Below are 25,864 nucleotides of genomic sequence, written 5' to 3'. Positions count from 1 at the left end.
ACATAAGCGCACTTAAACAATGGTCATGTCACACATAAGCCATCTGGAACTTGACAGCTTTGTGTGTTAAGGGACCCAGTGGACTCAATAATAGTCTTGAATTATTAACTATTGTCCCTTATATTATCGAATACCGCCCATTAGAACCACCCATTCAGCAGACATGACTCTGATGACTGCATTAATCTGCTTGTATCTTTTCTGCTATGGATCACCATGTAAAGAGCTGAGCGAAAAGTCACAGAGGATGGTGGACATTAGCTGTTTCTTTTTCTGAAAAGGTCATTTGATTTATGAGTACAGTTTCAGAAATAACAAAAGCAACAATAGGTCTACCATGCAGGCAATGAATGGGAGACATGCCACCAAATGTTTTGTCTTCGAAGCAACTCCTGGCATGAATGTGGAGAACACTCTTGGTAGAAAAGGCAGGCAGTTAAAAATTAGGCAACTCAGATGCTGTCAACGTGGTAGGGACGATGCCTCAGCAACAGTGGTGGCTGCTAATAATGACAAGTGGTGAGTCGGGGATGGGGGATAAATAAAAAAAAAACTGAATAAAAAAGTACTTACCTGCCACTGCCAGCCGTTGTCTCAGTGTTATTCTGCTTCAGTCCCAACTCTCGATTCCCCACGGACTGGTGCACACTGCGCAGGCTCCCAGACGCCAATCAAGACCCTGCTCTCATGCTGCTAATATTATTTAATAGAATGAGAGCAGCGCCGTGATTGGTCTGAGTGGGATGGTTTAACGCTCGCTCAGGGCCTGGGAGCCTGTGCTAAGTGTGCATGCAGGTTTGGCCGTCCATTGACAGCCGGCCAAACCAACAAACTTACACTGCGCATTACTCCTCCACCCCCTGCTGTCATCATGGCCCGGCCCTGCCCTAGACTCAGCCAGCTCTAGTGCTGTAAGAAAAATAAAATCATCATAAAATGTTTTCATCATTTTATTTTTCACATTTCCCTTTGCTGGCTCTCCGCCATAATGGAGGAGCTGCCGCTGCTCAGCAACAACCACATTTTAGCATATTACTGGCTGCTTAACCTTAGATAACCCCTAAGGTCTAATTGGTATGTGCTATGGCCCTGATGAAATAAGATTGCCTCCACTTAAGGGGAAGAGAGATTCAACATGAACAATGGCTGTACTATTAAGTACAAACTTTCCAAGCAAGAACGCCCTTTCCTTAGCACATTTGCAGTGTTTAAAATTAGGGTTCGAATCTGGAGCCATTATGGGGATCAAAACCGGTCTAGTAATTCCCAGAAAGCAGAACTATGAGAAAATGTCTCCCTCTCTGGGAGGATTCTGTGTTATCCACAAAAAGAAATTAAGGTATGCAACATACTTCTGAATGACTATATGCTGACACTCAGTTTAACTATTATTTTCCTAACGGAAGCAATACTCCCAGAGCCTTTTCTTTGCATTTGCGGAGCTTTCTGGGCCTCATGAGTCAAATGAGCGCTAAGAAGTGTGTAAACTGACATAGTTCAGGTGTCTTGGTTGACTCTCGACTGACAATCGAATGGACAAATGGCGATCAGAGCATAGCCGACTAAATCCACTCAATTCAGGAGACCTGGTGCAGGAGTAATAAACCCCTTTACATTTAACATCCTAGGTTTTTGTGTTTTTTACCTGTAAATTACATCTAAGCTGCAAAAACACTCTGCCAATCAGTACCTTGTTCGTCTACTTGGGTCCTAAGAATGACATAATATGCAATTATTACAATGTGCATGTCTACCACTCTCTCCTGTCTTAAGAAGTTGAGGGATACAATAGGTGACATTCACAGCCCATTTTCCAAAGATCATATGTTTACTGACGACTGGTGAAAAAAACCTGGCAGGTTTGTTATGAAACTGATCCTTTCAGAACATTCCAGAACCTCCTGAATCAGGTCATAATTTTCTTTTCAATGTTGCCTAAATGCGGTTCAAAATGTCTTAACCTGAAAGCCTGATTTATTTATGGTTGTTTGTAAATCATTTGGCTATCCATTTCTGCCACTTCAGGTAGCCTAAGAGGTAGAAGGAGAAGGCTCAATTCACTACTTAGTACCAAAGCATAAGGGGTGGTTTGTAGCACCACTCACCGATGGATAGTTCAGTCTAAGAAGTTTAGATGTGGATGCCTTTACAAAGCAAAGAGTTCAGTGGAAAAGACTTCTTCACCGACATGAGAAAGCCCATAATAATTTTAATGACAAATCTACTCAAGGAGTTTGCAGAAATAAGCCACCTCATCCATAGTCATCAATCTTGACTCTAACTTTGAAGAGCAATGAATCTGTACAGAACAACTTATAGAAGAGCTCCCTCTCTCCTTGGAATATGAAAACGAAGTTGTCCTTATTCTTCCTGACCTTTCCATTGCTGAAGACACTCCTGGCACTGCAGTGCTGCTGGGCACACATATATATGAAGTCACACTCAAGTGGATCCAATCTTTTCTCTTCAACCACACCTAAAAAACCAGGAGTGGATCATCAACTCGCCCATCAATGTCTTGTGATGTCCTTCAGGGATCATCCCTCTTGTGCCTTCATTTCAATGTTTAAGTATGCTACCCAGTGCAGTTCCTGAGCAGAATCAGGGGAATTTCCAAATGAATGCTGCTGAAATACAAATCCACTTCAATTGGGAAACTGGGAGTGCGGATAGCCAGGAACAGGAAGGCAGAATCTTTCCATCAATAATGAAACAGGTGTACACAGTGGAAAGCAGATGACAATACCGACCTCCGCAATGCAGGAATGGCATTGATATCCGAAGGTTACTGTGCCACACATGGTTGATGGACACCTTTGCTCATCTAAGAGAGATGGAGGAACAGTTAGCTGTGATAGACAGATGGAAGAAATTCTGGTGGCGCATGATCTCCCAACTACAGCAGGCAACAGACAGAAAGTTGTTAAGGGTTTGCAGCTCATACAGAAGGCCCCCTGGTGAAGATGAGCTGCAGAGGTCTGCTTAGAGTACCTAATCTCAGACTACATATGATAGGCACAACAGAAAAGTTCAAACACCTAAAATTAGGGAAACTGACCAACTTAGGGAAATCCATGCAACTTTACAGAAATCTCGTTAGCAATTAACAAATGCCACAATTGTACATATATGAGCAAAGCAACCAATACCACTGTTCAGGGGGTGCCAGAAAAAAATGCAAGCAGAGATGTGTGTTCTTTACGAAATGCTGAGTGGAGGGCAGGCCCAGGCATGCCAACAATGAACAAATAACCTCCTTATTAGACAAGCACATGTACAAAAGCGCACATGGATGGGTACATTTGTCAGTTTGAAGGCATGTGGTCTCAGCACCAGTGCCAAAAGTTTAGAGATACTGAAATATTAAAGGACAAGGGAGGAGCCCTTTACTTACTGATAAAGACTAATTTGATAAAGAACGTCTGGGGAAGAGACAAATTGGAGGTACAAGTGGGACAATATTTAGCTTCACAATGTTTTAAAAAGAAAGGTGTAACAATGTTATTAACTACAGGTTTTACAGCAGAGGTGCGTAAAGTTTCTGCAAACTAAACAAGTATTGGCAAAACCAATAAGTTGCACCAATGAGAACTATTGGCTTTGTCAACATCTTTTAGCCATATTGATAGTAGCGCAGCTGCCTTGCTGCATGGCTGCAAGTTAAAAAATGTATATAACATTACGACGCAGCCAGCGCCGGCTGCATCATAGTGCTTTTCTTTTGCTGGCAGATGAGAGGGACAATGGGTGGGGACAAGCAACATCACGACAGGAGGGCATCCAACTGCGCAAGATAGGAGAACAAGCAACGTGGGACGGGATGGCAAGCAATACACAACATGGGATGGGTGGCCAAGCAAGAAACAAAATGAAATGGGGCAAGCCACAAACAGCACAGAATACGGGGACAAGCAACAAACAATGTAGGAAGGGGACAAGCAACACGAAGTGCAGGCAAACGAGGGATGAGGCAAGCAACAAACAATGCAAGAGGGGTATTAGCAACAAACAGAGTGGTTGGAGGGGCAAACAACAAACAGAGGATGCGTGCAAGCAAAAAAATATGGGGAGGCGAAAGAATGCGGGTGGGGACAAGCAACAAACAATGCTGGGGGGACAAGGAACAAAGCACATGGGACGGGGCAAGCAACAAACAATACAGGTGGGGACAAGCAATGACACAGAACAAGAGCTCAAGAAACAACGTAGAAGGGAGGGCAAGCAACAACACTGAGCACAAAGGGGAGTGGGTTGTGGCAAGCAATAACACAGAGCACAACAGAGAGTTGGTGGGGTTCAACACAGAGGAGGCAAGCAAAAACAGGGGTGCAAGCAACAACATGGCCAGGGACAAAGGCACATGGCTAAGAGAGAGCAGTACAGGGAGAAGCACATGGGGTAGACAGCTTGCAAACAAATGTACTCTTATGGAGTTCTTCAAATAAAAGAAAGAGTAGCTCTCAAAGTGCAAGCAGTGGAGGACAGAAGTTCTTGGGCCATGCTCTAAGGGAAGGACAAACACCTGAAGAGGAAGTAAATCCAGCACATACTGATCAAAGAGAAGCATGGAAATGAGAGTGGCAACTAAGCCAACCAATGGCAAGCAATAGGCGAGCGCTAAGCCCCCCCCCCCCCCCCATAAGCTGACAAAATGTCTCTCAAGTAATATCACATGTGCTGCCGCAGGTGATACTTAGAAAGGAGATACTTGTCACTTGTAAAACAAGTGTTTTAAGGCCACTTACAGGAGCCTTCAAATATGCACTCTGCCTGCAGAGAGGAAAGTTTCAGAAACCAACAATGGGGAGTGGTGGATGGGGGCCGAATGTCTACACTCCATAATTCACCTTGACCTCAGGAGTGCCAAACATGAAAGTACTAGATTTACCACTTTACTCAGCCACTAACAAGACATTAGAAAGAGCACCAGTCTGGAAGATATGTAATATACTTCAGAGAATGGGTTGTGAATACCGGAATCGCAAATATAACCCTTTCTGAACATATGCCAATTCATTTAAAAGTGAAGTTGGACAAGCTACAATGCATCTGGCATTTTTTGAGGTTGAAAGAAAGATTTGAGAAGGGCCACTTATTATCAGGGCGGATACAAAAGAGGCTGCTTTGTTGATTTGAAGAAAGATATTGCACATATTGCACTGATAACACTTAGTGGGATAAACAATGTAGGAAGGGTGCAAGCAACAAGAAATGCAAGCAAACAACGCAGGATGGAGCAAGCAACAAACAACATGGGACGGTGCAAGCAACTGAAACCCACTGAAAGTAGTGATCAAAGGCCAGGTCACTGCAGCCTCAGTACACCCCCATACAATGAGAATCCTGGATAATCGAATGTTAAACTTTATTTTGCCGGGGCGTGGCTCGATCGCCGCAATAAGATGGCGGCGCCTTTCTGAACTCCGCAATTCACGGAGCTACGTTTTACATTTCTGGACGCTTTCTGACTTCTTTTCGAGTTCATGCAGGGGGTCCCTGACACCTAATGCTTCCGGCGTGCTATTGAAGAAAGTTGGGACTCGCAGAGCCCTTTCCTCGTCTTTTTGTGCCTCGAATTTGGACCTCCTCACTCGCGGGCGGCCGCCATTTTGTATTACGCAAGTCTTCTCTTGGTGTTCTCCATGCGGCCAATATATTTTAGGGGAGCCTAATCTGCAATTTCATTTCTTTCCTCACCATTTTTCAGCACCTTTACATTAAACCATCGTTTTTTCTCTAAGCCTGTGCTATGGTGTTTGTTTTACTTGACTCTTCTACTACATCTGAACCAATCAGCCCTTAAGGTATTCTCTTACCAACATTATGGTGAAAGGAATTTGCTATTTATTATGACTTCATACACCTTGGAATTTGTGTGCATATGGTTTATATGACCTGGAGTTTATTTTTGTCATAAACTGTTACTTCATCAACTCTGTTTGAACCTGTCTTGATGGTCCTTGAAGATTGATGTTCCTGATACATTAGTTGTGAGGCGCTCCTTACTGGTTTTTCATAGGCGATTACCTTCTACGCTTCCTCTCCTCTTAGTGGTGGCTGTACTATTATTGCTGTTTGTACAGTTATATCATTCATTGTATGGGCAGGCTTACTAATACTACAAAGATCTCTCAACGCCAGTCATGTTTGACTAAAATGTCTAATGACTCACCTAATCTTTCTAAGGCATCTGCCTCTGGCATTAAACCTAAAAGGTCCAAAAATGATCCTCTGTCTCCAAATCACTCATCTTCAAATCCTGCCCTGGATGCAATTTTGGACAAATTACGTGTTCTCAAACCCTTCATGAATGCCACCAAGCTTCAATTAATTGAGGATCGATGGATTAATATGGAAGGCAAAATAACTGAAATGGAACAACGAGTGGGTTAAATTCAGGACGTAGCAACCAAAATCCCTCTGCTGGAACAAGAAATTCAAAAGCTTAAACCCCACACAGAGGATCTTGAAAATCGCAATACGAGGAATAACCTTCGTCTTTACGGTTTAACAGAGAACACTGAAGGCCCTGACTTAATCTCATTTTTAAATAAATTTTTGCCTGACCTTCTGAATCTTCAGTCTTCTACAACTTTAAACATCCAAAGAGCATATCTTCTTGGTCGTCCTCAACCTCACTGTACCCGACCACGTGGTATCATAATGCTCTTTTTAGAATTCACGGATCTGATGCAAGTGCTTAAGTGTGCCAGAGAGAAACGTTGTCTTGTTTGGTCTGGTCACAATATCTTTATATCTCAGGACCTTTCAAATGCAACCAATGCTAGACGTAAGGAGTTTCTATCACTTCAGCCTCAAATCAGATCCCTGAATATTCATTATGGCATTCATCATCCTTGTCTCTGTAAGATTACTCATGAAGGTGTTTCCCGCTCTTTTGCTGATCCGGCTAAGTTAAGACTGTTCTTACAATCCATCACTAGAACACCTGTGAACACAAATACTCACTCTTCTTAAGCCGTTATATTACTGATTCTGTTGTGGGGCTTGCTTGTCAAATTTTTTATTCCACAGGTTTGCTCTTCTAACATGGGCTACGTGGCCGAATTAATTATTTCTACTTTATAATTGTTCCTCTTTTTTCCGCTGTTGTTCTTGTTTCTCGGTTCCTACATGCCTGTTTCTTATCTTATTCTCTTTTTGTTTCAGATCTGGCTTTTTGTTCTTGAGCTGTCTCTTTTTCCTTCTAATTGTCCCATTTTTCTCGTGTGCCCTTTTTTGTCACCCTTTTCTCTCCTTTTCCTTTTATCACCTTCTTCCTTTTCTTTCTCTTTTTACAACTTCATATGGGTTTTCTTCTCTTATCCTCTCATGTTCTTTTTAATTCTTTTGTGTTACCTTGTTATTGACAGATGGTGTCTTTTTATTCTCATTGTTGTCTCTGCAACGGTGATGGATTAAACCCAGATCAGTTGACTGGGGGTGAGTGCTTGCAATGTTCAACACTCCGTCCATCATTTCCTTTGGTTTTTGCTTTGTTCGCCATAAGTTGGCAGGGTATGCTCAGACGTGAGTCCCTTGCTCACTTTGCCACTGGATTCAAGCAAGCCTGGCTGAAGACGGCTGAAATGCCATAAACCGGTCCTAGGAAGCTTGTTTCCGGTCCAGGGAAGACATGGCTTGGCAGTTCGGGCTGGACTGTTCCCATGAGGCACAGGGTCAGACTGATTTGCATATGGCCATGTCTGACCTGGGGTGGCAGAGTGGGCTAAAGAACGGTGATGGATTAAACCCAGATCAGTTGACTGGGGGTGAGTGCTTGCAATGTTCAACACTCCGTCCATCATTTCCTTTGGTTTTTGCTTTGTCTCTGCAGTGTGCCATCATTGTTCCTGTTCCCTTGTCTTTAAGGTGGTCCATGCTTAATGTTGTGTCGTGGAATGTTTGTGGTCTGGGTCACCCTGTCAAGCGTCAGAAGGTACTCTCTCATTTATCGAAGTTAAATTGTCAAATTACTTTTTTGCAGGAAACCCACTGTAATGATATTGAATCTCTTAAAATTAAACGCCAATGGTGGGCCAAGTTGTTTTTTCACCTGCGGTTAACCGTAAGGGTGGGGTTGCAATTCTATGTCACAAATCCTTAAAAATTCAAATTTTGTCTACTGAATGTGACACAAATGGACGATGGGCAATACTTCAGGCCAAGGTTCATAACAAAACCATCACTTTCTTTAATATTTATGGACCAGTTAAACCTGACCCTGATTTTTGGAATATGATTAAATTAAAATTATCCTCTAGTACCAATCCCAATATTATTGTTGCTGGAGACTTTAACAATTGGCTAGATCCTTTTTCTCATAAAATATTTCAGGGTGCTATTGGCTCTCGTCCACTTTTTGATGTATGGAAGCCCTGCAATCCTGATAAATATGAATTTATATTTTTCTCAAATGTTCATCATACTATATCACGCATTGATTATATTTTGGTTTCAAAGTCCCTACTACCATCTGTTCAATCCTCAGAAATTGGATCCATTTTTATTTCTGACCATGCCCCTGTCTCTTCATCATTAGCTCTCTCCCTCTCCAACTCCAAACATGCCCGATGGAGATTTAACAATTTACTCCTGTCTGACCATTCCTATATATCTGAGGCTACTTCTTTCATAAATGAGTTTTTTCTTCTCAATAAAGCTTGCAATACTTCTATCCACAACAACTGGGACGCCTTTAAGGCATCCTTTAGGGCTTTCACCATTGCATACACGGCCAAAAAAAGAAAATATTGAACTCCCAGTATCTCTCTCGAACACTCTTTCTTCACATCTAACTGTTCCACACATGTTCGTGACCTTATTAAGGCAAAATCAGATTTAAATAATTTAACTACAAATGGGGCTTGCAATATTTTACTTAAAATAAAATCCAAATATCACAGGGGTCAAAATAAAGCAGGTAAAATGTTGGCCAACTATTTAAAAATTCAAACGGAAAAGAAAACCATTGGTCCTATTCGTAATACTGCCACTAATAACTTACTTAATTCTGATTCAGATATTGTTAATGCTTTCCAATCCTATTATCATTCTCTATATATGGATGATACACATCCCTCTGACCGTGACACTCAATCTTTTTTTGATGATCTTCCCTCTCCCCCCTCTGTGCCGGATGCTATGACTCTACTTGAAAAAGATATATCTCTTCAAGAGATCCTTGATGCCATTAACTCTTTGAGGAGGGCCAGGGCTCCCGGTCCAGAGGGTTTTTCTAGTGAGCAAATTTCTTCTTTCTCCTCTATTTTTGCTCCTCGTCTACTTGAACTTTTGAATTCCTTCATATCTAAATCAAAACCGGAGGGATCTTTTTTAGAGGTTCTTATTGTAATCATCCCTAAACCAGATAAAGATCATACCCTATGCCAAAATTATCGTACAATCTCATTAATTAATTATGATTGTAAACTTTTTGTGAAAATTCTTGCCTCTATATTGGATAATGTTATACCCCTACCAATCAAACCTGACCAATCTGGATTTATTAGAGGTCGACTTACTTCTGATAATGCTAGGATGTTTTCTAATATTCTTTCGTTGGGGAAAAAGTATCCTGATCCTCTAGCTGCATTATCCCTCGATGCAGAAAAGGCATTAAATCGTATAAATTGGCCATTCATCTTCAAAACTCTTCACTGGTTTGGTTTCGGTCCCAAATTTATTTCATTTATTAAATTATTATATTCTGAACCCCGAGCATCTGTCTCTGTCAATGGTCTTTTGTCCCCATATCATAACTTACATAGAGGTACCAGACAAGGTTGTCCACTTTCTCCTCTTTTATTTCTCCTGTGGCTTGAACCTTTCTCTGAACGCATTTGTCATAACCCCTTAATAACTGGGTTTCAACATAAATCCTACGAAATCAAATTATCTGCCTATGCAGATGATATTTTGATCTATCTCTCTAAACCTCCTTCCTCTGTTGCCTCCTTTTTTTTACAGGAAATTGATTTATACTCTAAAGTTTCTGGCTATAAACTAAATGTTTCCAAAACTGAGGTCTTACCTTTAAACTCCACCTGTTATCAATACATGTTTTCTGACACACATTTTAAATGATGTCCCTCAAAAATTAAATATCTGGGTGTATGGTTTCCCCTACTATCCCTCACACTCTTTTACTCAATTTTAATGCACTAGAACTTAAGATTCAAAACTCTTTTAATTCTTGGTCCCCTCTTTTTCTATCTTGGTGGGGTAGATTAGACACTATCAAAATGATGATTGTTCCTCTCATTCTTTTCTTACTTTCTGTGCTACCTTTTAAAATTCCCAATTACTATTTTAAACAAATTGATTCTCTCTGTATTACATTCTTGTAGAATAATAAGCCATTTTGTATTGCTTTATCTAAATTAATTAAACCAAAACCTGAAGGGGGTGTGCGATTCCCTAATTTTAAATTATACCATCCTGCTTTTTTACTTAGACAATTTTATGCTTTAAATAAGCGGGATCAAGATTCACCGATACCCAGATGGATTACTTTTGAGCGCTCCTTACTACATGAATTCTCCTTTTCGATATTTGCTCTATGTCCAATTGTACCTTCATTTCTCAATACCCCATTTTAAAATATTCCCAACATTTGATACATTCACTGTTTACAGATGGTGCTACCTTTCAGCAAGCATTTATTGTTTTTTCCATTTGGTATAATAAATTCATTAAGTTTCGACACAAATCATTCTACTTCAAACATTGGAAAGAAAAGGCTATTTTTTATGTTCATCAACTAGTATCCCATAACTCTGTCATACCCTTCACTGCATTACAAGAACATTATAATTTACCCCTATCCTATGCTCCCCAATATTCACAAATAACAAATGCTCTACAGCCATTCTTGTTATCCAAAAATGTCTCTGATGACCCCATTTCATTTGCATCCCTGACCCCTTTGAACACAATCCTCCCTGACTCCACTCCTAAATCTTCTGTTATATACAAGCTTTTGTCTACTCCCATATCTAATATACCAAAATCCACCATAGAATTAGCTTGGGAGCAAGACCTCTCTATATCTCTTTCCACTACTAGATGGAACAAACTATGGCATAATATTTTCACTACCTCAAGAGCTGCTAACATTACTCAATCTTTATGTTTCCTCTACAACAGAGCGGTTTGCACTCCGGTTCATATTCATTAGATTAACCCCTCTTCCTCTCCCCTTTGTTGGTCTTGTCTCTCCTCGGATGGCACATTGTTACACTTAATATATTATTGTCCCAATGTTTTTAAGTTCTGGAAATCCACTTGGTCTACGTCCTCGAATATATTTCATTGTAATATCCCATTATCAATTCAAAATGTATTTCTTGGATCCATGTCTGATGATTTTTCCGACATCTCACCAAAGTTGAAACTGTTTGACCTTTTCATTTCTCTTGCATTTAAAGCCATTTTAACTTGTTGGAAAAATAACTCTAAAGTTTCTACTTTAATGTGGTGGAACCTGATTTGCAATGAACATAGAATCTCTGTGGTCTCATCATCCTTATCTCAGAAAATCAAATCTGATTTATTTTGGATTCCCTTTACTTCTTTCCTATCTTCACACCCTTCTGTACCTTAATTACTTATCTTATTTTTCTCCTTCCCCTCTCCTCTTCTCTTCATGTTTTTCTTTTTCTCTTTTTGCTATTTTTCTTTCTTATCTTAAAAATTTATTCCACTATCACCTGATTTACTATGTACCCTTTACTTTCCTTACTTATTTTCATTCATAAGATGGATTCTTTACCTCCTTTTTCTCATTATTACCGTAATTGATTGTTCCTTATTATAATATCTTTTGATAGTTTATGTATTATTATTTTACTGTTTCATCTTATGCTTCATTGTATCCTTGGTACTTTACTGTTATACCAATAAAAATCATTTAAATGAAAAAAAAACTTTATTTTGCCACTCTAAAGTCACATAACCAGTATCTCTGAAAACATTTCTGTAAATACCAGTATTGAGAGGTCTGATACAAGATAAAAATAGAGTTTTCCCTCCTGAGGGTAAAACAAATGTACCAGGAGGGGAAATAAGCCATGGAAACTTTTAGCTAGTACAGTCAGGGCACAATTAGGTAAACTTAGAATCCAGGAACTGGCATCAGGAGATGGGATGAAGTCGACAGGGCAGTGTGAAAAAGTCTCATCATGCAGAGTTTTACAAAATCCAAGAAACAGGGAAAAGATTGGGCAAAAAACCTCAAACTGAGACCTTAATTAGGTCTAACATCCCAAAAGTAAACAAGCACTGGAGTTAAATTCACCAATTCAAAACGAGAAGGTAATTAAGGCCATTAAACATTTCAAATTTGCTAAAGCCACCAGACCAGATGCCAGCATGTCCATCTTCTATTAAAAAACAAATTGCAAGGTTTTTGGTCCAACATTGGCACGCGTTTCTAAAAGCTTTAAGTTTCTACCGGATGGCGCACCTTTTATGGCAGAGGTTAAGTGGCTCCTGTAGACCAATCAACATAGATGTATTCGCAGAGGCTCTTTCTTCACAACTGGATCTGCTTTTGGTAGCGTTCATAAATACCAATAAATCAGGATGTATAAGAAGCAAACAGAGTTGTGAAAATACAGACGCATAAAAACATAATACAAGTATTATAAAGAACGTAGAAGTCACTGGGAAAAAAATGATCCTGGTGACCTTAGATGCCGAAAAGACATTTGATTGGCAACACCATGGTAGTAACAGGAAGGCTTTAGGAAATAGTTAATGGTGAAATGCCCTGCCCTTCTGCCTCCACCAGCTAGAGAGACAGCAAGCAGCATTTTTCCAAGACCTTTCCAAGGTGAGAGGGGTAGAAGACCACAATATTCCCTTTCACTGCTTCTTTTGCCCTCATCTTGGAACCATTAGCACAACATATACAACTTTGCCTCAGATACAAAGCGAGGATTAGTCGGGTTGGGGCAGGTTTGTAAAGTGCTACTAAACATGTTATTGATGTCCAACAGCACTTTTGTATAGGGATACATATAGAAGTGGCGTACTGCAGTTATGTTCTTTATAGGATCTTGGTGAAGTGGTACTACAAGATCAGGTGTTGGCAGATGCCCGCAATTGACCATGACCACAAAACAATGCCAAACCGTTAAGAAGAAGAGTCTTATAACCCTGGGTGAAGAATGTGAAACCAGCCTTTGTAGCCTGACTGGGCAGGACTAGGGCTTTAGATGGAGGATGTTATTACAGAGGTAATTTTGAGAACACCAGAGTGAAAAGGAGGGTCTTTAAATATCAGCTCAAATCTAGGTAGTCAATTTCCAGTCAAAGTTGTAGTTAGAGAAGTCCAGAAAGATAAACTCTGGGCCAGAAAGATCAAGCCCCATCTCAAGCCACTTACTCCCCTTTATCACATAAAATGGCAATAAGTGGCTTGGGAAAAGTAGAGAATATGGGAATAAGACCCAAAAAGTGCAATGAACAAAATGGATGTCTCATTGCCTTGTGATTTGTAAATCTCCCTTCGCCAGCAAAAATTAGAATGTGTATGCTGGATAGCAATTTCTTTAGTCTCACTAAATCAGTAATTTTGTAGATGGCTGATGTATTTTTGGATTATTATGAAAATTCAGATCTATTACCAGATTTATTGTGATTTAAAAAAAAAAAAAAAAACGCTTGGAAAGTTAGTGATTCTCATTCTGTCCCTTGGCTTCAATTACTCATGGATTCAAAATGAATTAACACACTGGGTGCATCATTATTAAAATGAGATAGATAAAAGCCTTCCCCTTCGAAAATACAATTTGTACAGCCACCAAAGGGAAGCCAGTGTGATAGGACACTGTTACTTCATACCAAACAGGTGAGCTGCATAGTTTTAATTATTCTGGTGTTTGAGGCTAATGCGCTCCCGAGGCCAGTCCACGGGCTCTTGCAGTAATCCATGTGGGGCGCGACCATATCAAGCGTAAGGAAGACTTTCTGAGAACAATGCTTAGCCCTGGATTACACTGAATTTAATACCAGCTATACACGGGCAGAAAAGCCATCTTTGACTTGTGGGTGTGGTTTGAAATATTGAGAAACAGACATATGCTGGAGGGACTATGGGGTGAGTGGATACTGCTTCATGTTTTCTGGAAAGGATAGACATTACAAAAAGTTTGGGATTCTGTAACAACAATAGTTTTTGGTATTGTTGGCCACAAAACCCCAATGTCATTTTTAATGAATCCCTCTGACAGATTAATTTACTGATGCATTCCAAATTTAGGAAACAAGTATAGTAGCTAATGCAGGGGGGCAAGCAAACAACTGCTATACACTGGGGAAGGAAACGAGTGGCAACAAGGGAGTTCTCACGCAACCAGATCTGGCGTCCATTAGCAGTGGAGAAGTTATCATATGCAACAGAGTGACCAGAGCAATAATTTTACTCAATTTGGGAGACGTTTATAAATTACTTGGCTAAGCAGTTCGCAGAACTCATACGCCCAAGATACAGGAGTATTTTAAAACTCATGCCACATGACAAGTCAATTTTAAGCATCCGGTGGGGGGGTGACAATAGATAGCTAGAGAGAGAATGAGGCACTGCCATTGCAATATCACCAAATCAGAAGAGAAATCCTGAGGCCTCACAGCACTTCCCGTGAACCTGATGAGGATTGAGCAAGGGCCGATATGTTTGAATCTGGTGTCGACTAGGGTATAAATAAGCATTTGCTTTGTACGCTAGCATACATTTTTTTTTAAGCTTAAATCTAATTCTGGCAGATATTCTCTCATCAGAAGTGAATAAATTGACTGCCACTGAATTGTGGTAATTATTTCATGATGCAAAAATACAGCAACATTGCAGTAAATAATGCAATATGAAAAAGTTAGTTATCACAATTAAAAAGAAGTTATAATAGAAAATAGATGACATTTCACAAGGTGTGGATTCTAATGCAGGAAGCACTGGACAATAACAAAGAGCAGCTATTGTTCAAAATTGTTTGCAAATGATGTTGCAACCAGTTTAAAACAGACAGTTACTGCAGTTCTGTCCATCTGTATATTGATACTCTACAAAAGAAGTATATGCAAATTGGGTTTAAGCCTTTAAAATCCGGCCGAAAAAAGCTATCGCTCACACATTGGTCTGAGAAGGGTTGATTATGGACTTCAGATCGGGAAGGTTTCTAAACTTGATACCAGGATGAGTCTAGAACAATGGTTATCATGCCTGACTTCTTCACGCATAAACTTAGAAATGTACCTCCTTTATGGATTGCACCCAAAGGTTTTGGGATGGGAATGCTCACTATGCTGGCATGTTCCCCTGCCCGGAGTGTGTTTCTGACATCCAGGCTATTATTTTAGCACTTTCCATATCTCAGTATTGCCATCTCAAGAAATGTTTCTTGATCAAACCAAATAAAACTATTATGACCACCTTATGGACCACAAATAGTTTACAAAATTATTTATGTCTACAAATGGGTGCTATTAACCACAACATAATACTGTAAATTAATAGCAACACAAGGCAGTGATATGGGGTGACAAATGTAATAAACAAATTAGAGAGAGGCAAAAATTTGGAAGCGGGCACTAGGACAGTCCAAGATCCATCAACTGACGCACTAAGAATGGAACTTGGCTTACCTGCTTGAACTTTACACCAGAAATGCTATGCGTTCTTCCGCAAATATGGAAACTACCAAAAGTAATACCTGGCAACATGATTATTCTATAATGGAGGAATGCTTGAGACAGTAATAAAAACAATCAATAATATTCTTAAATGTTACTTATGGTCACAGTTTCTGATCTCCCTCTAAAGTAGCAACTCTCTCATTTACATCATCATCATGACCTATACTTTGTGCTTTTCAGATAGTACATGTAATACACAAATACAACAAAAGGAGGGATCAAGGAAATGCCACATCAAATAAATGAGATCATCATTGGGATCCACGTGTACAAAAATAGCCCTTGGGTAGCTAATAGGAAAAAGCGCAATTTCCTATGGTTGAATTGTAATTGACAAAACACCAGAACTGATCTTGAGAATGCTTCATAAGTCATTAGAGGTATCCTGAAATAAGTAAGGAAGCTCATGCTGATCAATGTAGAGGATGGAGTACAGGTTCTAGCAGCAACAAGCTACAGGCTCAACTCGCTGATGTTCTGTAGCAATAGAACTGGAAGTCTAGCTAGCAGGACATTCCAATTGTCCAGATAAGTTTACGAAAATGAATGGACTAACGAATCTAATTTAGACTGTGAGAGAAGTTAATCTACTGAAAACTCTTATGTAGTGAACTAAATCTTCAAAACATGTTATAGATACTGAAATAACTGGTGCATAATAGTTCAAGCTACTCAGGATAGGAACAATAACTTAGTCTAACAGAAATCCATGATGCTTGACATTATTGTTGACTGAGTTCTTTTTCCGCAAAGAAGAGTGACCAGCTCAAATAGTGTTTGGTCTAAAATGTTATGCTCATACTACCCCTGCACTCCACTGACTCTCTGTGAAAGAAAGTGTGCCATTCAAAACACTCTGTTTAATCCACTAGGTGTTACCAGTGCTTAATTTGAGCCATGGGTTTCCCTTGCTCGACACTGCACTTAAATGATAATACAAACTAAATACATTTTTGGCACTAAATAATATTACTAGCCAACTCTGTTCCATTTATTTTTTGGGTTTGGTGGATTTTGCAATTAGGGAAAAGAAAAGAATACAAAAATAAAACATACAACAAAGTAGAACATGGGGACTACATTGGGGTACAAGGATTCGAACATTAGGCAATAAAATGTAAACTGAATTTTGGGAGCTAAAATTTGATGATTTTTAGGTTTCATTGAACATACGGGAGCGTAGCTACCATTGGTGCAGCAGGTACAGTGGCAATGGGGCCCAGAGCACTGAGGGGCCAATGAACCCTGATAACAGCTGTATTTACTACCCCAACTGCTGTCAAATGGGCAATTTATCCTACTTGCATCAGGACCCATGGCTTTCTTACTGCGCTTTTGTAAGCACAGAAAGTAGTGCAAAAGCTACCAATGGTACACGTGCTCTAAAAATGTGAATAGAAATGCATCCTCTTCTATTGCATTCATGTTTATCAATGACCGAAGACTGAAGCCCTACAAGAGTTCATGCTTTCTCCAAGCACATCACATGCATGCTTGCAACAGACGCATAATGCATTGACCAATTTCTCAGGATAGAACTTGAGACCTCCATGATAGACATGGTCCTCCACAGGGCCAAATGTGAACCAAATCAGCCCTGGAAAATGTTGTCGGGCCACCCCTATACTGAGCGCAGCAGGTAAGCACAAAGAGCAAGCTCGACCACTGCTAGGTGAGATTGGGGAGTGTTCTCGCACAAGAAATGTTGGAAACAAAAATGGTGCATTTTCCATCACATTTTTGATTATATATTGAAATACCACCGTTTTTAAAGTATAGTAAAGGAGCACCTTAATGTGATCAATGATACCTAGTTACGCTGAAACCATCAATACGTGTACAGGCATTCTTATAGAGGATATGAAATAAGATGTCAAGCATGAAAACAGGAAGTGGTTTATGCTACATTTGTAGTTGTCAAATGATTAACTGTTCACTTGGTTTGACCTTTCAGCCTACAGTAAACTGCATTGTGGGATTTGTAGTTTTACTTTTAACACTATATACAAACATGGGCAAACAATCCCAGCATGTACAGAGCTGTTGGCTAAAACACCAGGACATCCTGAAAGTGTCACACATTATATGGAGCCTCTTGGCACCTTTGTGTGTTCTGCCAATATGGAATTTCATCTTTATTGAAGCAGACTGTGAACGTACTCCGTGGAAGGAAATGCATTATAGGGACATTTGTCATGCTACACTGAAAGGGCCTGCCTTCCCAGTAGATGGTTTACATCTGAGTACGGTGTGTGGAACAGAATAAGCAGGACATGGGTCGGTAGAATCCCATGGTGGAATATAGCATGTTACATCGCATGCTATAACATGTTCTATTACAACGTGGTCGTTACAACAACTGCATTGTTAGAACGCGATACCTTTACATCGTAAAGTCATTAGATCGACTTGCTGTAGGGGGCGTGCTGGACAGATATCCATTCAGGACAGAGGTTGGCTTACTAAGGAAGAGTATGTATTTAAATTGAGGGGTCATGGAGAGTGCTTCAGTGGATTGCTGCAAAAGACAGCCTGAGAAATGGGTACATGAGGTTATACACAAGTACCCAAACAGGGCTGATGGGTGCAAAGGTGGACATAAGTGAGAGTACCAAGGGGTACATGGGTAGGGATGAAAAGTGCAGTATCTACAGGGATTTCAGTAGAATAGAAGGTAAAGGAGGGGAATACTTGAGGCAATGAAGAAGTGTTTGTCTGAAATAAGGCAGACAAAAATAAGGCAGACATAGATTACAGGAATGCATTAGGAGGCATGAGGGGAAGGGAGGAGGAAAGTACATCAGGATGGTGGGTAGAGCGTGCTGGAGGGAGCTTGTGTGAAGAGAGGCACAATAAGATTTCAGGCACATAGAAGAATTTGATTGGAGGTCAAATGTTACCATCACAGAACACATACTATGGTTGAAACATTGTAATAACTATAACAAACAATGATACATAAACCCAATTGCTTTGCTTAGCTCAAGAGTGTCACTTTAGGTGTCATAAATAAGACACAAGTTCTGAATATGTATAAAGTGACCTACTTGAGTAACAAATAACAATGTTGATCACTCAAAATCATTCTATTTCAGTAGTCATTTAAAAACTATATAGTATGCTTTCTTGTAAATGTTAGTCATAGTGTAAGTGTTTTCTCAGACTAAGACCACTCTACAAAATGGCATTCTGGTAGAGAAGGCTTTTTTTTTAATTGTCATTGTCAGCAGCGTCCTAGAACAGGCCAGGTTGATAGAACTGCACATCTAATGCAGTTCCTTTTGCTAATCAAGCAATCAATCAATCAGGGGTTTGTAATGCGCACTACTCTGAGGGTTTAAAGGCGCATGGGGGATGTTTTAAGGCAGTTTCGTGGTCATCCGAAGAGCCAGGTCTTTAGGTCCTTTCTGAATAGGTGCAGTGTCAGGCTTCGTCTGATGCTGAGGGGGAGTTTGTTCCAGGTCTTAGCCGCGATGTAGGAGAAAGATCTGCCAGCCGTTCTGGCCCTGTGGATGCGGGGCGCCGTGGCTAGGGCTAGGTCGGCGGAGTGAAGGATTCTCTTCCGGGCGTGGAAGGAGATTCTTTTGTTGGTTATTGGGCTCAGGCGTGTATGAGCAGTTTGAAGGTTATTTTTATTTCGACGGGGAGCCAGTGGAAGTCGCGGAGGTGCTGGGTGATGTGGTCCCGTCGTGGGATGTTGAGGATGAGTCTAGCTGCGGCGATCTGGACGATGTGGAGTTTGTGAAAGAGTGTTTTGTTGATTGCGGTGTAGAGTGTGTTTCTGTAGTCCAGTCTGCTGGTGATGAGTGTGTGGGTGAAGGTCTTCCTGGAGTCAGGGGGATCAATTTGAAGGTACTGCAGCGTACACAGAGGGTGTTGAAGCATGTGGAGGACACGGCGTTGATCTGGCGGTTCATGGTGAGTAAGGAGTCGAGTATGATGCCGAAGATGCAGGCGTGGTCCATAGGGGTGGGTGGGTTTCCGAGGGGGGGCCCACCAGGTGTTGTTCCATGCGGAGGGGGTGGAACCGAGGACGAGGACTTCAGTTTTCTCTAAGTTGAGCTTCAGGCAGCTGCTGCTCATCCAGGATGTGATGTCTTTCATATCTTCTTGGAAACTGTGCCTGGTGATTTTGGGTTCCTTGGGAGGGAGAGGATGAGCTGGGTGTCGTCGGCGTAAGATACTATGTTGAGTCCGTGTTTCCTGACGATGGTGGTGAGAGGAAGGCCATGTAGATGTTGAAGAGTGTGGGCCTGAGGGTGGATCCTTGGGGTACTCTGCATCTGATCTCTGTGGGCTTAGAGAGGTAGGGCGGGAGTCTTAGTCTTTGTGTTCTGCCCGAGAGAAAAATCGAATCCAGTCTAAGGCAGTTGTCTGGATACTGGCGTCATGGAGTCTGGTGGCTAGTGTGTGGTGTGGTGAGAGCAGGTTTTGAAGGCTGCTGAGAGGTCTAGTAGTATGAGAACAGCAGTGTGGCCATGATCGAGGAGGGTGTGGATGTCATCAGCGGCGGCTATGAAGGCGGTCTTGGTGCAGTGTTTGCTGCGGAATCCGGATTGAGAGGAGTCGAGGATGTTGTTGGTTTCTATGAAGTGGGTTAGCTGGGAGTTGATGACTTTCTTGATGACTTTGGCCGTGGAGTGGAAAGGGGAGATGGGCCTGTAGTTCTTGAGGTTAGTTGGGTCTGCGGAGGGCTTCTTGAGGAGGAGCTTGACTTCGGCGTGTTTCCAGTCGTTGGAACGTGGCTTTTTCGAGGACGCAGTTGATTGTCCATAGTTCTGGTGCGATGGCGGTGGCAGCCCTGTGGAAGATGTGCGGTGGGCAGGGGTCAGTGGGTGCTATGGAGTGGATGCTTTTCATGGTCTTTGCGGTGTCTTCTGTAGTAACAGGGGTCCAGGTGAGGAGAGTCGGCTTGGTGGCATCGCTGGTGGAGGGTATAGGGTCGGTGCCGTGGTCTTGGTCATCGAAGTTATCGTAGAGAGTCCTGATCTTGTGGTGGAAGGAGGAGCTGAGTTTGTTGCAGAGGTCTTGGAGGGAGGGACGTCGAAAGTTTCGCTGTGGGTTCTGGTGAATTCTTGTATGATGGCGAAGAGTTCCTTGGAGTTGTGGGAGTTGGAGAGGATTCTGTCCTGAATGAAGTTTCACTGAGAGTTGGTGGTGGACTTGTAGGCGGTACGTGCTTCCGGGGTTTTGATGTTTCTCCATGCTTCCTCCAGTCGTCGGCACTAGCCTTCGGATTCTTGGAGGTCTGTGGTGAACCAGGTGGCTTTCGTGTTGTGTCATCTGGTGGAGTTCTGGAGGGGGCGAGAGTGTTGGCGCAGTGTGCGATCTAATGCGATCTAATGGCGAAGGTCGTTAGCTACTGTGTTGGCTTCTGTCGTGGTAGGGGGAGGAGAACAGCTGAGGGCAGAGGTGAGGTGTTCTTTGGTGATTTTGCTCCAGTTTCTGCGTGGGAGGCGTGGCATGATCTTGTGTACGGTGGGTTTCGAGTAGGAGAAATGGAAGCAGTGGTGGTCTGTCCAGAGAGATTGCGTGGTGTGACTAAAGCGAATGTTGTTTCTTCCGGCGAAGATGGGGTCGAGAGTGTGTCCTGCCGTGTGGGTGTGGGCGGAGACAAGTTGTTTCAGTCAAATGTTGGAGAGGTTCTCTAGGAGGACGGTGGTGATGGGGTCACTGAGGTTGTCTAGGTGGAAGTTCAGGTCTCTGGGTGGTCTGTAGGCAAGTGTCCCACGGAGTGTCGTTCTGGGGTTGGGCAGGATCTGGATGGAAGTGGATGTGTTCCATGGGGGGCGAGGCATCGTCCGGGTTGGAGGTTGTCAGTCGGAGGGAGATTTTGTGGATGATGGCGAGGCCTCCTCCGGGGCCGTCCTTCTTGAGAATCTTGTATCCGTCTGGGATGGCGGTTGCGATGTCGGAAGTGGAGCTGGCGTTGGTCCAGGTCTCTGTGAGGAAGGCGACATCGGGCGAGTGGGCGTTGAAGAGGTCCCAAACTTCTACTGAGTGTCTGTGCAGGGAGCACACGTTGAGGAAGATGCAGCTCAGGGGTTTGTGCACGATGGCGTCCAGTGGGTTGGGTGTGGCTGTCTCGGTCTGGAGGTGGGCCAAGCTGCGGCGGCAGTCTCGGTAGGAGAATGAGCCTTCGGAGTTGCTCGGCGTCGAGAGCTGGCAGTTGTTGTTGCGTCCAGGGTTAAGTGTGTGGAGAGTGCTGGAGTCGTAGTGGCAGGGGGTCAGGGGACCAGGGTCCCTAGCACTGGTCGCGGTCGGGTGCAGGCGGGCTTGAATTTGGCGCGGCTCCATTAAGTGGGGGTCAGGGGGAGGGAGAGCAGCTGGGAGGCAGAGCAGGAACATGCGGGAGAGGGGCCGCAGGGGCAGCATTGGTGGGAAAGGCAAAAAGGAAAACAGAGGCAAACAGCGAACAAGTAAGCAAAAAGGCAAAGACAGAAAAAGGAAATAGAAAAAGACAGAATTAAGAGCAAACAGAAAAAGACAGAAAAAGGCTGATGGAGCAGACCAGCAGAAGTGCAGCCTCTTCCACTGGATCACCAGGGATGAGGCGCAGGTATGATCCTGCAGGGGGCGGAGGGCCTCAAACACCTACCTGGGACACCAGAAGGCGCTGGGGGGCAGTGCTTTAAGGACAGAGCTGCGCAAGGGGAGAGCAGTTACCCTTACCAGGAGGTCAGAGGTCTTGTTATAATTGGTTAGCTTATTTTACTACTAGGTTTCAGGACAAACATAGTCGTAGTAAATGGAAAGGAAGGCTGGCAGGCCTCTTCAGTCACCAGCAGCTGCAGACACCAGCTTTCATCTCCCCATGTTCACATTTCGAATTTATCAGCCCCATTGCGTGTTTATGCTGTTCCAACACACAATCCAATTCAGGGATCAACCAACCTCAAGTCACCTAGCCAGGCCCATCACGGAAGGTGCCCACAAGGCAGGCCCCATATGATGCCCTGCATCAGAAGAGGTAGAAATTAAATCATTAAAGCAGGGGTGTTTTTTTTTTTGGTAACTGTTCTTTGCCAGGGCATTTGGTGAGACCCCTGCATGCCAGGCCAAAGCGCAACGACCAGTACTGCTCAAGAGAAAAGAAGAAAGGCCTAGGGTCTGCTAAGAGCCCCCGTCACATATGAAAGGGTCGTTTCTATTGTGGGTCCTGTATGGAGTGGCTCTTTTACAGTAGCAGGCGCTGCAAAGTTAAAGTGAGGGGGCGGGGGACGGGACAGGGTATTAGGGAAATAATTTAAAAAAATTAAACTTACCTGTCCTGATACTGCCATCCACATCGGTGCTCCTTTTCTCTCCTGATGGTATTCCAACAGTCCCTGGAACACCAGCACAGGCTCACCACCCAATCCCGGCGCTGCTCTCAATAGCATGAGTGCAGACACAGGATTGGTCTGAGCGGCTGGGTTTGCCGCTGAGACACTGTCTGGGAGTCTGTGCTGTTCCTCCAACTCGGCTTTGCAACACAGACTCTGGGTACCAGCAAAGTGACTGAAGGAATGCTTGAACTAGTTGCAGCCAGGTGTGGTCACTGAGGCTGAATTCCAGTACTTTGTTTTTCTAACAAAGTGCCAGTAAACAGAGATCAGCCGTATGCAAATGAGTGTTTGCTCTTTTACTATAGGAACAGTCGAGTCTGAACCACCATGCCAAGTTCCCTCAGATGGAAATACAACCACAGACCAGTTTCAGCCTACTTGGACCTCACCGGTGAGGTGCACCTTCAGTCCTAAGGCATGATGAGCATGGGACATTTGTCTGGGAATACCTATCACACATAGATGTTTCCTGACAGATATAACAAAATGATCGAAGGAATGCTTTAATTAATCTCAGCCACTGGTGATTTCAGTAAAACATATTTTACTCACAGTGCTACTCCACACAGATACCAACTACATGCAAATCAATACTGAAGTGCAGTCTAGAAGAGCAAGTCAGAACACTCAAAAGTTGCACCCAAGTCTACTGGACCCGGGAGAGTTGCAGGAGTGCAGTTTGGTCATCCAAGATGGACACTAGCGTCTGTTAAAGGGAAAGCCTGGTTTTGCTGTAACCAGAGACCATTAGAATACTGGAAGCTGTTTTTTTGGCTGGACTTCCCCCTGACTTCGAGAGACATTGACCTCTGTGGCCAAAGTTACCCCACCATATTTAAGGACTGAGGTGGCCCCGGTAAGGCCACAGTCAACCAGATCAGCACCCACAGGATCCTTCAGCATTCTCAGCATCCTGTATCCATATTTATGATCTCTACATTTTTAACCTATTAATATGTTAGGTACTTTCTTAGAGCCTAATGTGACTTAGAAGTACTAAGTTATTAATTTATTGCATCACAAGCTGTACACCAATGCCAGAATTTGAGCACAGACATTAAAAACGCTAATACATGAAACCCTGTTTATATTTAGATCCATAATACAGTAACCTTTAAGACAAATGCATCATAAATATATTGATATCTTTAAGACAGAACAACAAAAATCAATTTTAATTGTTTATGAACAATACTAAATTAGATCATCAACAAAATGTGTTTTTCTATTTCAAATGGGGATGTATGGAAAATGCAATTACCTATTGTATCATGCCCTTTGAGTTTTCTTTTCTTTTCTAGATAATCCTGTGTGTAAAAAAGTATTCAGTCAGAAACAAAAACGGTTATTGGTGCCACACAAATACAATGTAAAAAGAACTTTCAATTGAACAATCGCTTCAAAGACAAAATTCCATGCAAGTATGAAAACGGATGTTGAAAAGAGGCAGGAGGTCGACCTACTAAGAGAGTTCCCCATCCCTTGTTTGTTTAAAAAACAAAACAACATTTGATGAGACCGGCTTCATTAAAAACTGAACTTTATACATGAGAAAATGATAGTTTGAACTAGTGTGTACCTGTCTCCTGGAAAGCTTCAAAATGAATGACTCTCAAACTGACGAATCCAACTTGTTTGATGACTTTTACTTAAAAACAAATATCTGTGCAGTTCTTTTTTTTCAGGGTCATATGCATCCGTTGGGTGTTGTTTATTGGAGGAGCTCCACTGACCCTTTTTTCCCTTCCCTTTCTTCATCTTGCTTATGGGAGTTGAGTCGGTTCAACCCCCGCAATCGTCTCCTCAACACCTATGGAAGCCAGGCTCCCTGATTACTGGGACGACACAGCCCCGCTCACAGGAGTGAACCAATCCATATGAGAGGACCAGTGCTTAATTTGAGCCGTGTTTTCCGGTGCCCAGCACTGGCACTTCATCACCAACACCAGTGCTTCTCATGAGCACCAGTTAAGGACACATTCATTTATGGTAAGCAGGGGGAGAATAAGTGATTTGCCCAGATTCACAGCATGTTGAGCTGACTCCGAAACTCGAACCTGGCGCCACAGTTCCGAAGTGGGCAGCTCTGGCCATTACACCACACTCCCTCCCCACTTTCATGGTTAGTTGGTTCTGTTTTAGGCGGCGCTAACAGGAGAAATGGGCTGGTGCAAGCTGCCTGCTGACAAAACTTATATTTTTTACAAATTAACCACCGGGGGACACTGAACGCTTCGACTCATGAGGCCCATGGTCCATGGAAAGGACCAAACTTCATTTATTAATTCTCTATGGCCCAGGACTCTGTAGCTGCCCTTTCCTCAACCTACAAAGCAGGGAACAAATCCTAGAAAAATAGTGGAAGGGGGACTAATTAGCACACACAAACATGTCACTTCATCATAGGAAGGGCAGTCACAACCTTATCCTACCCTCATTTGCAGTCACTGAGGAGGTACAAACTTTCCAATGTATCTTATAGCCATATAAATACATCATTTTTAGGGTATGCTTTCATATATATATGCAGGGTAATTATTTATTGTTGTTCTTATATAGAACAATCTTGACCCTCGCCACCGTGTCATACCAATTAGAGAGCTTCAGATTTTCTAACAATCTCGCTGCATACAATGTTAAAATACATTATATACAAGCCAGGTGCATGAGAGGAGCTACAGGGACAGTGGAAAGGGACAAGAATGCGGATTGGTGGGGCTACTAAGTGAGAGAAATCACAATATTTTGTAAAATAACCAACATTTTTGTGTGTGTGTTTTTGTCTGCGTGTATGCTGGTGAAATCCAACAGACACTTCACCAATCCCGACTGAAAGCCCC

At 42.4% G+C, this 25,864-nt stretch overlaps 1 protein-coding gene across 1 annotated transcript in view; it reads right to left on the bottom strand.

Moving 5' to 3' along the window:
* LOC146821533 (uncharacterized) overlaps nt 1-25,864 on the bottom strand; it is a 341,213-nt gene that overhangs the window by 157,114 nt on the left and 158,235 nt on the right. The window contains exon 4 of the mRNA XM_085612520.1: nt 24,286-24,331. Within this exon, the coding sequence (XP_085468646.1) occupies nt 24,286-24,331 (46 nt within the window). The remainder of the gene's footprint in view (nt 1-24,285; nt 24,332-25,864) is intronic.

Source organism: Triturus cristatus, chromosome 6, assembly GCF_964204655.1.
Source record: "Triturus cristatus chromosome 6, aTriCri1.1, whole genome shotgun sequence".
In the NCBI taxonomy this organism is placed as follows: Eukaryota; Metazoa; Chordata; class Amphibia; order Caudata; family Salamandridae; genus Triturus; species Triturus cristatus.
Note: the sequence above shows the minus strand (reverse complement) of the source record. Positions and strands in the feature narration are given on the sequence as shown.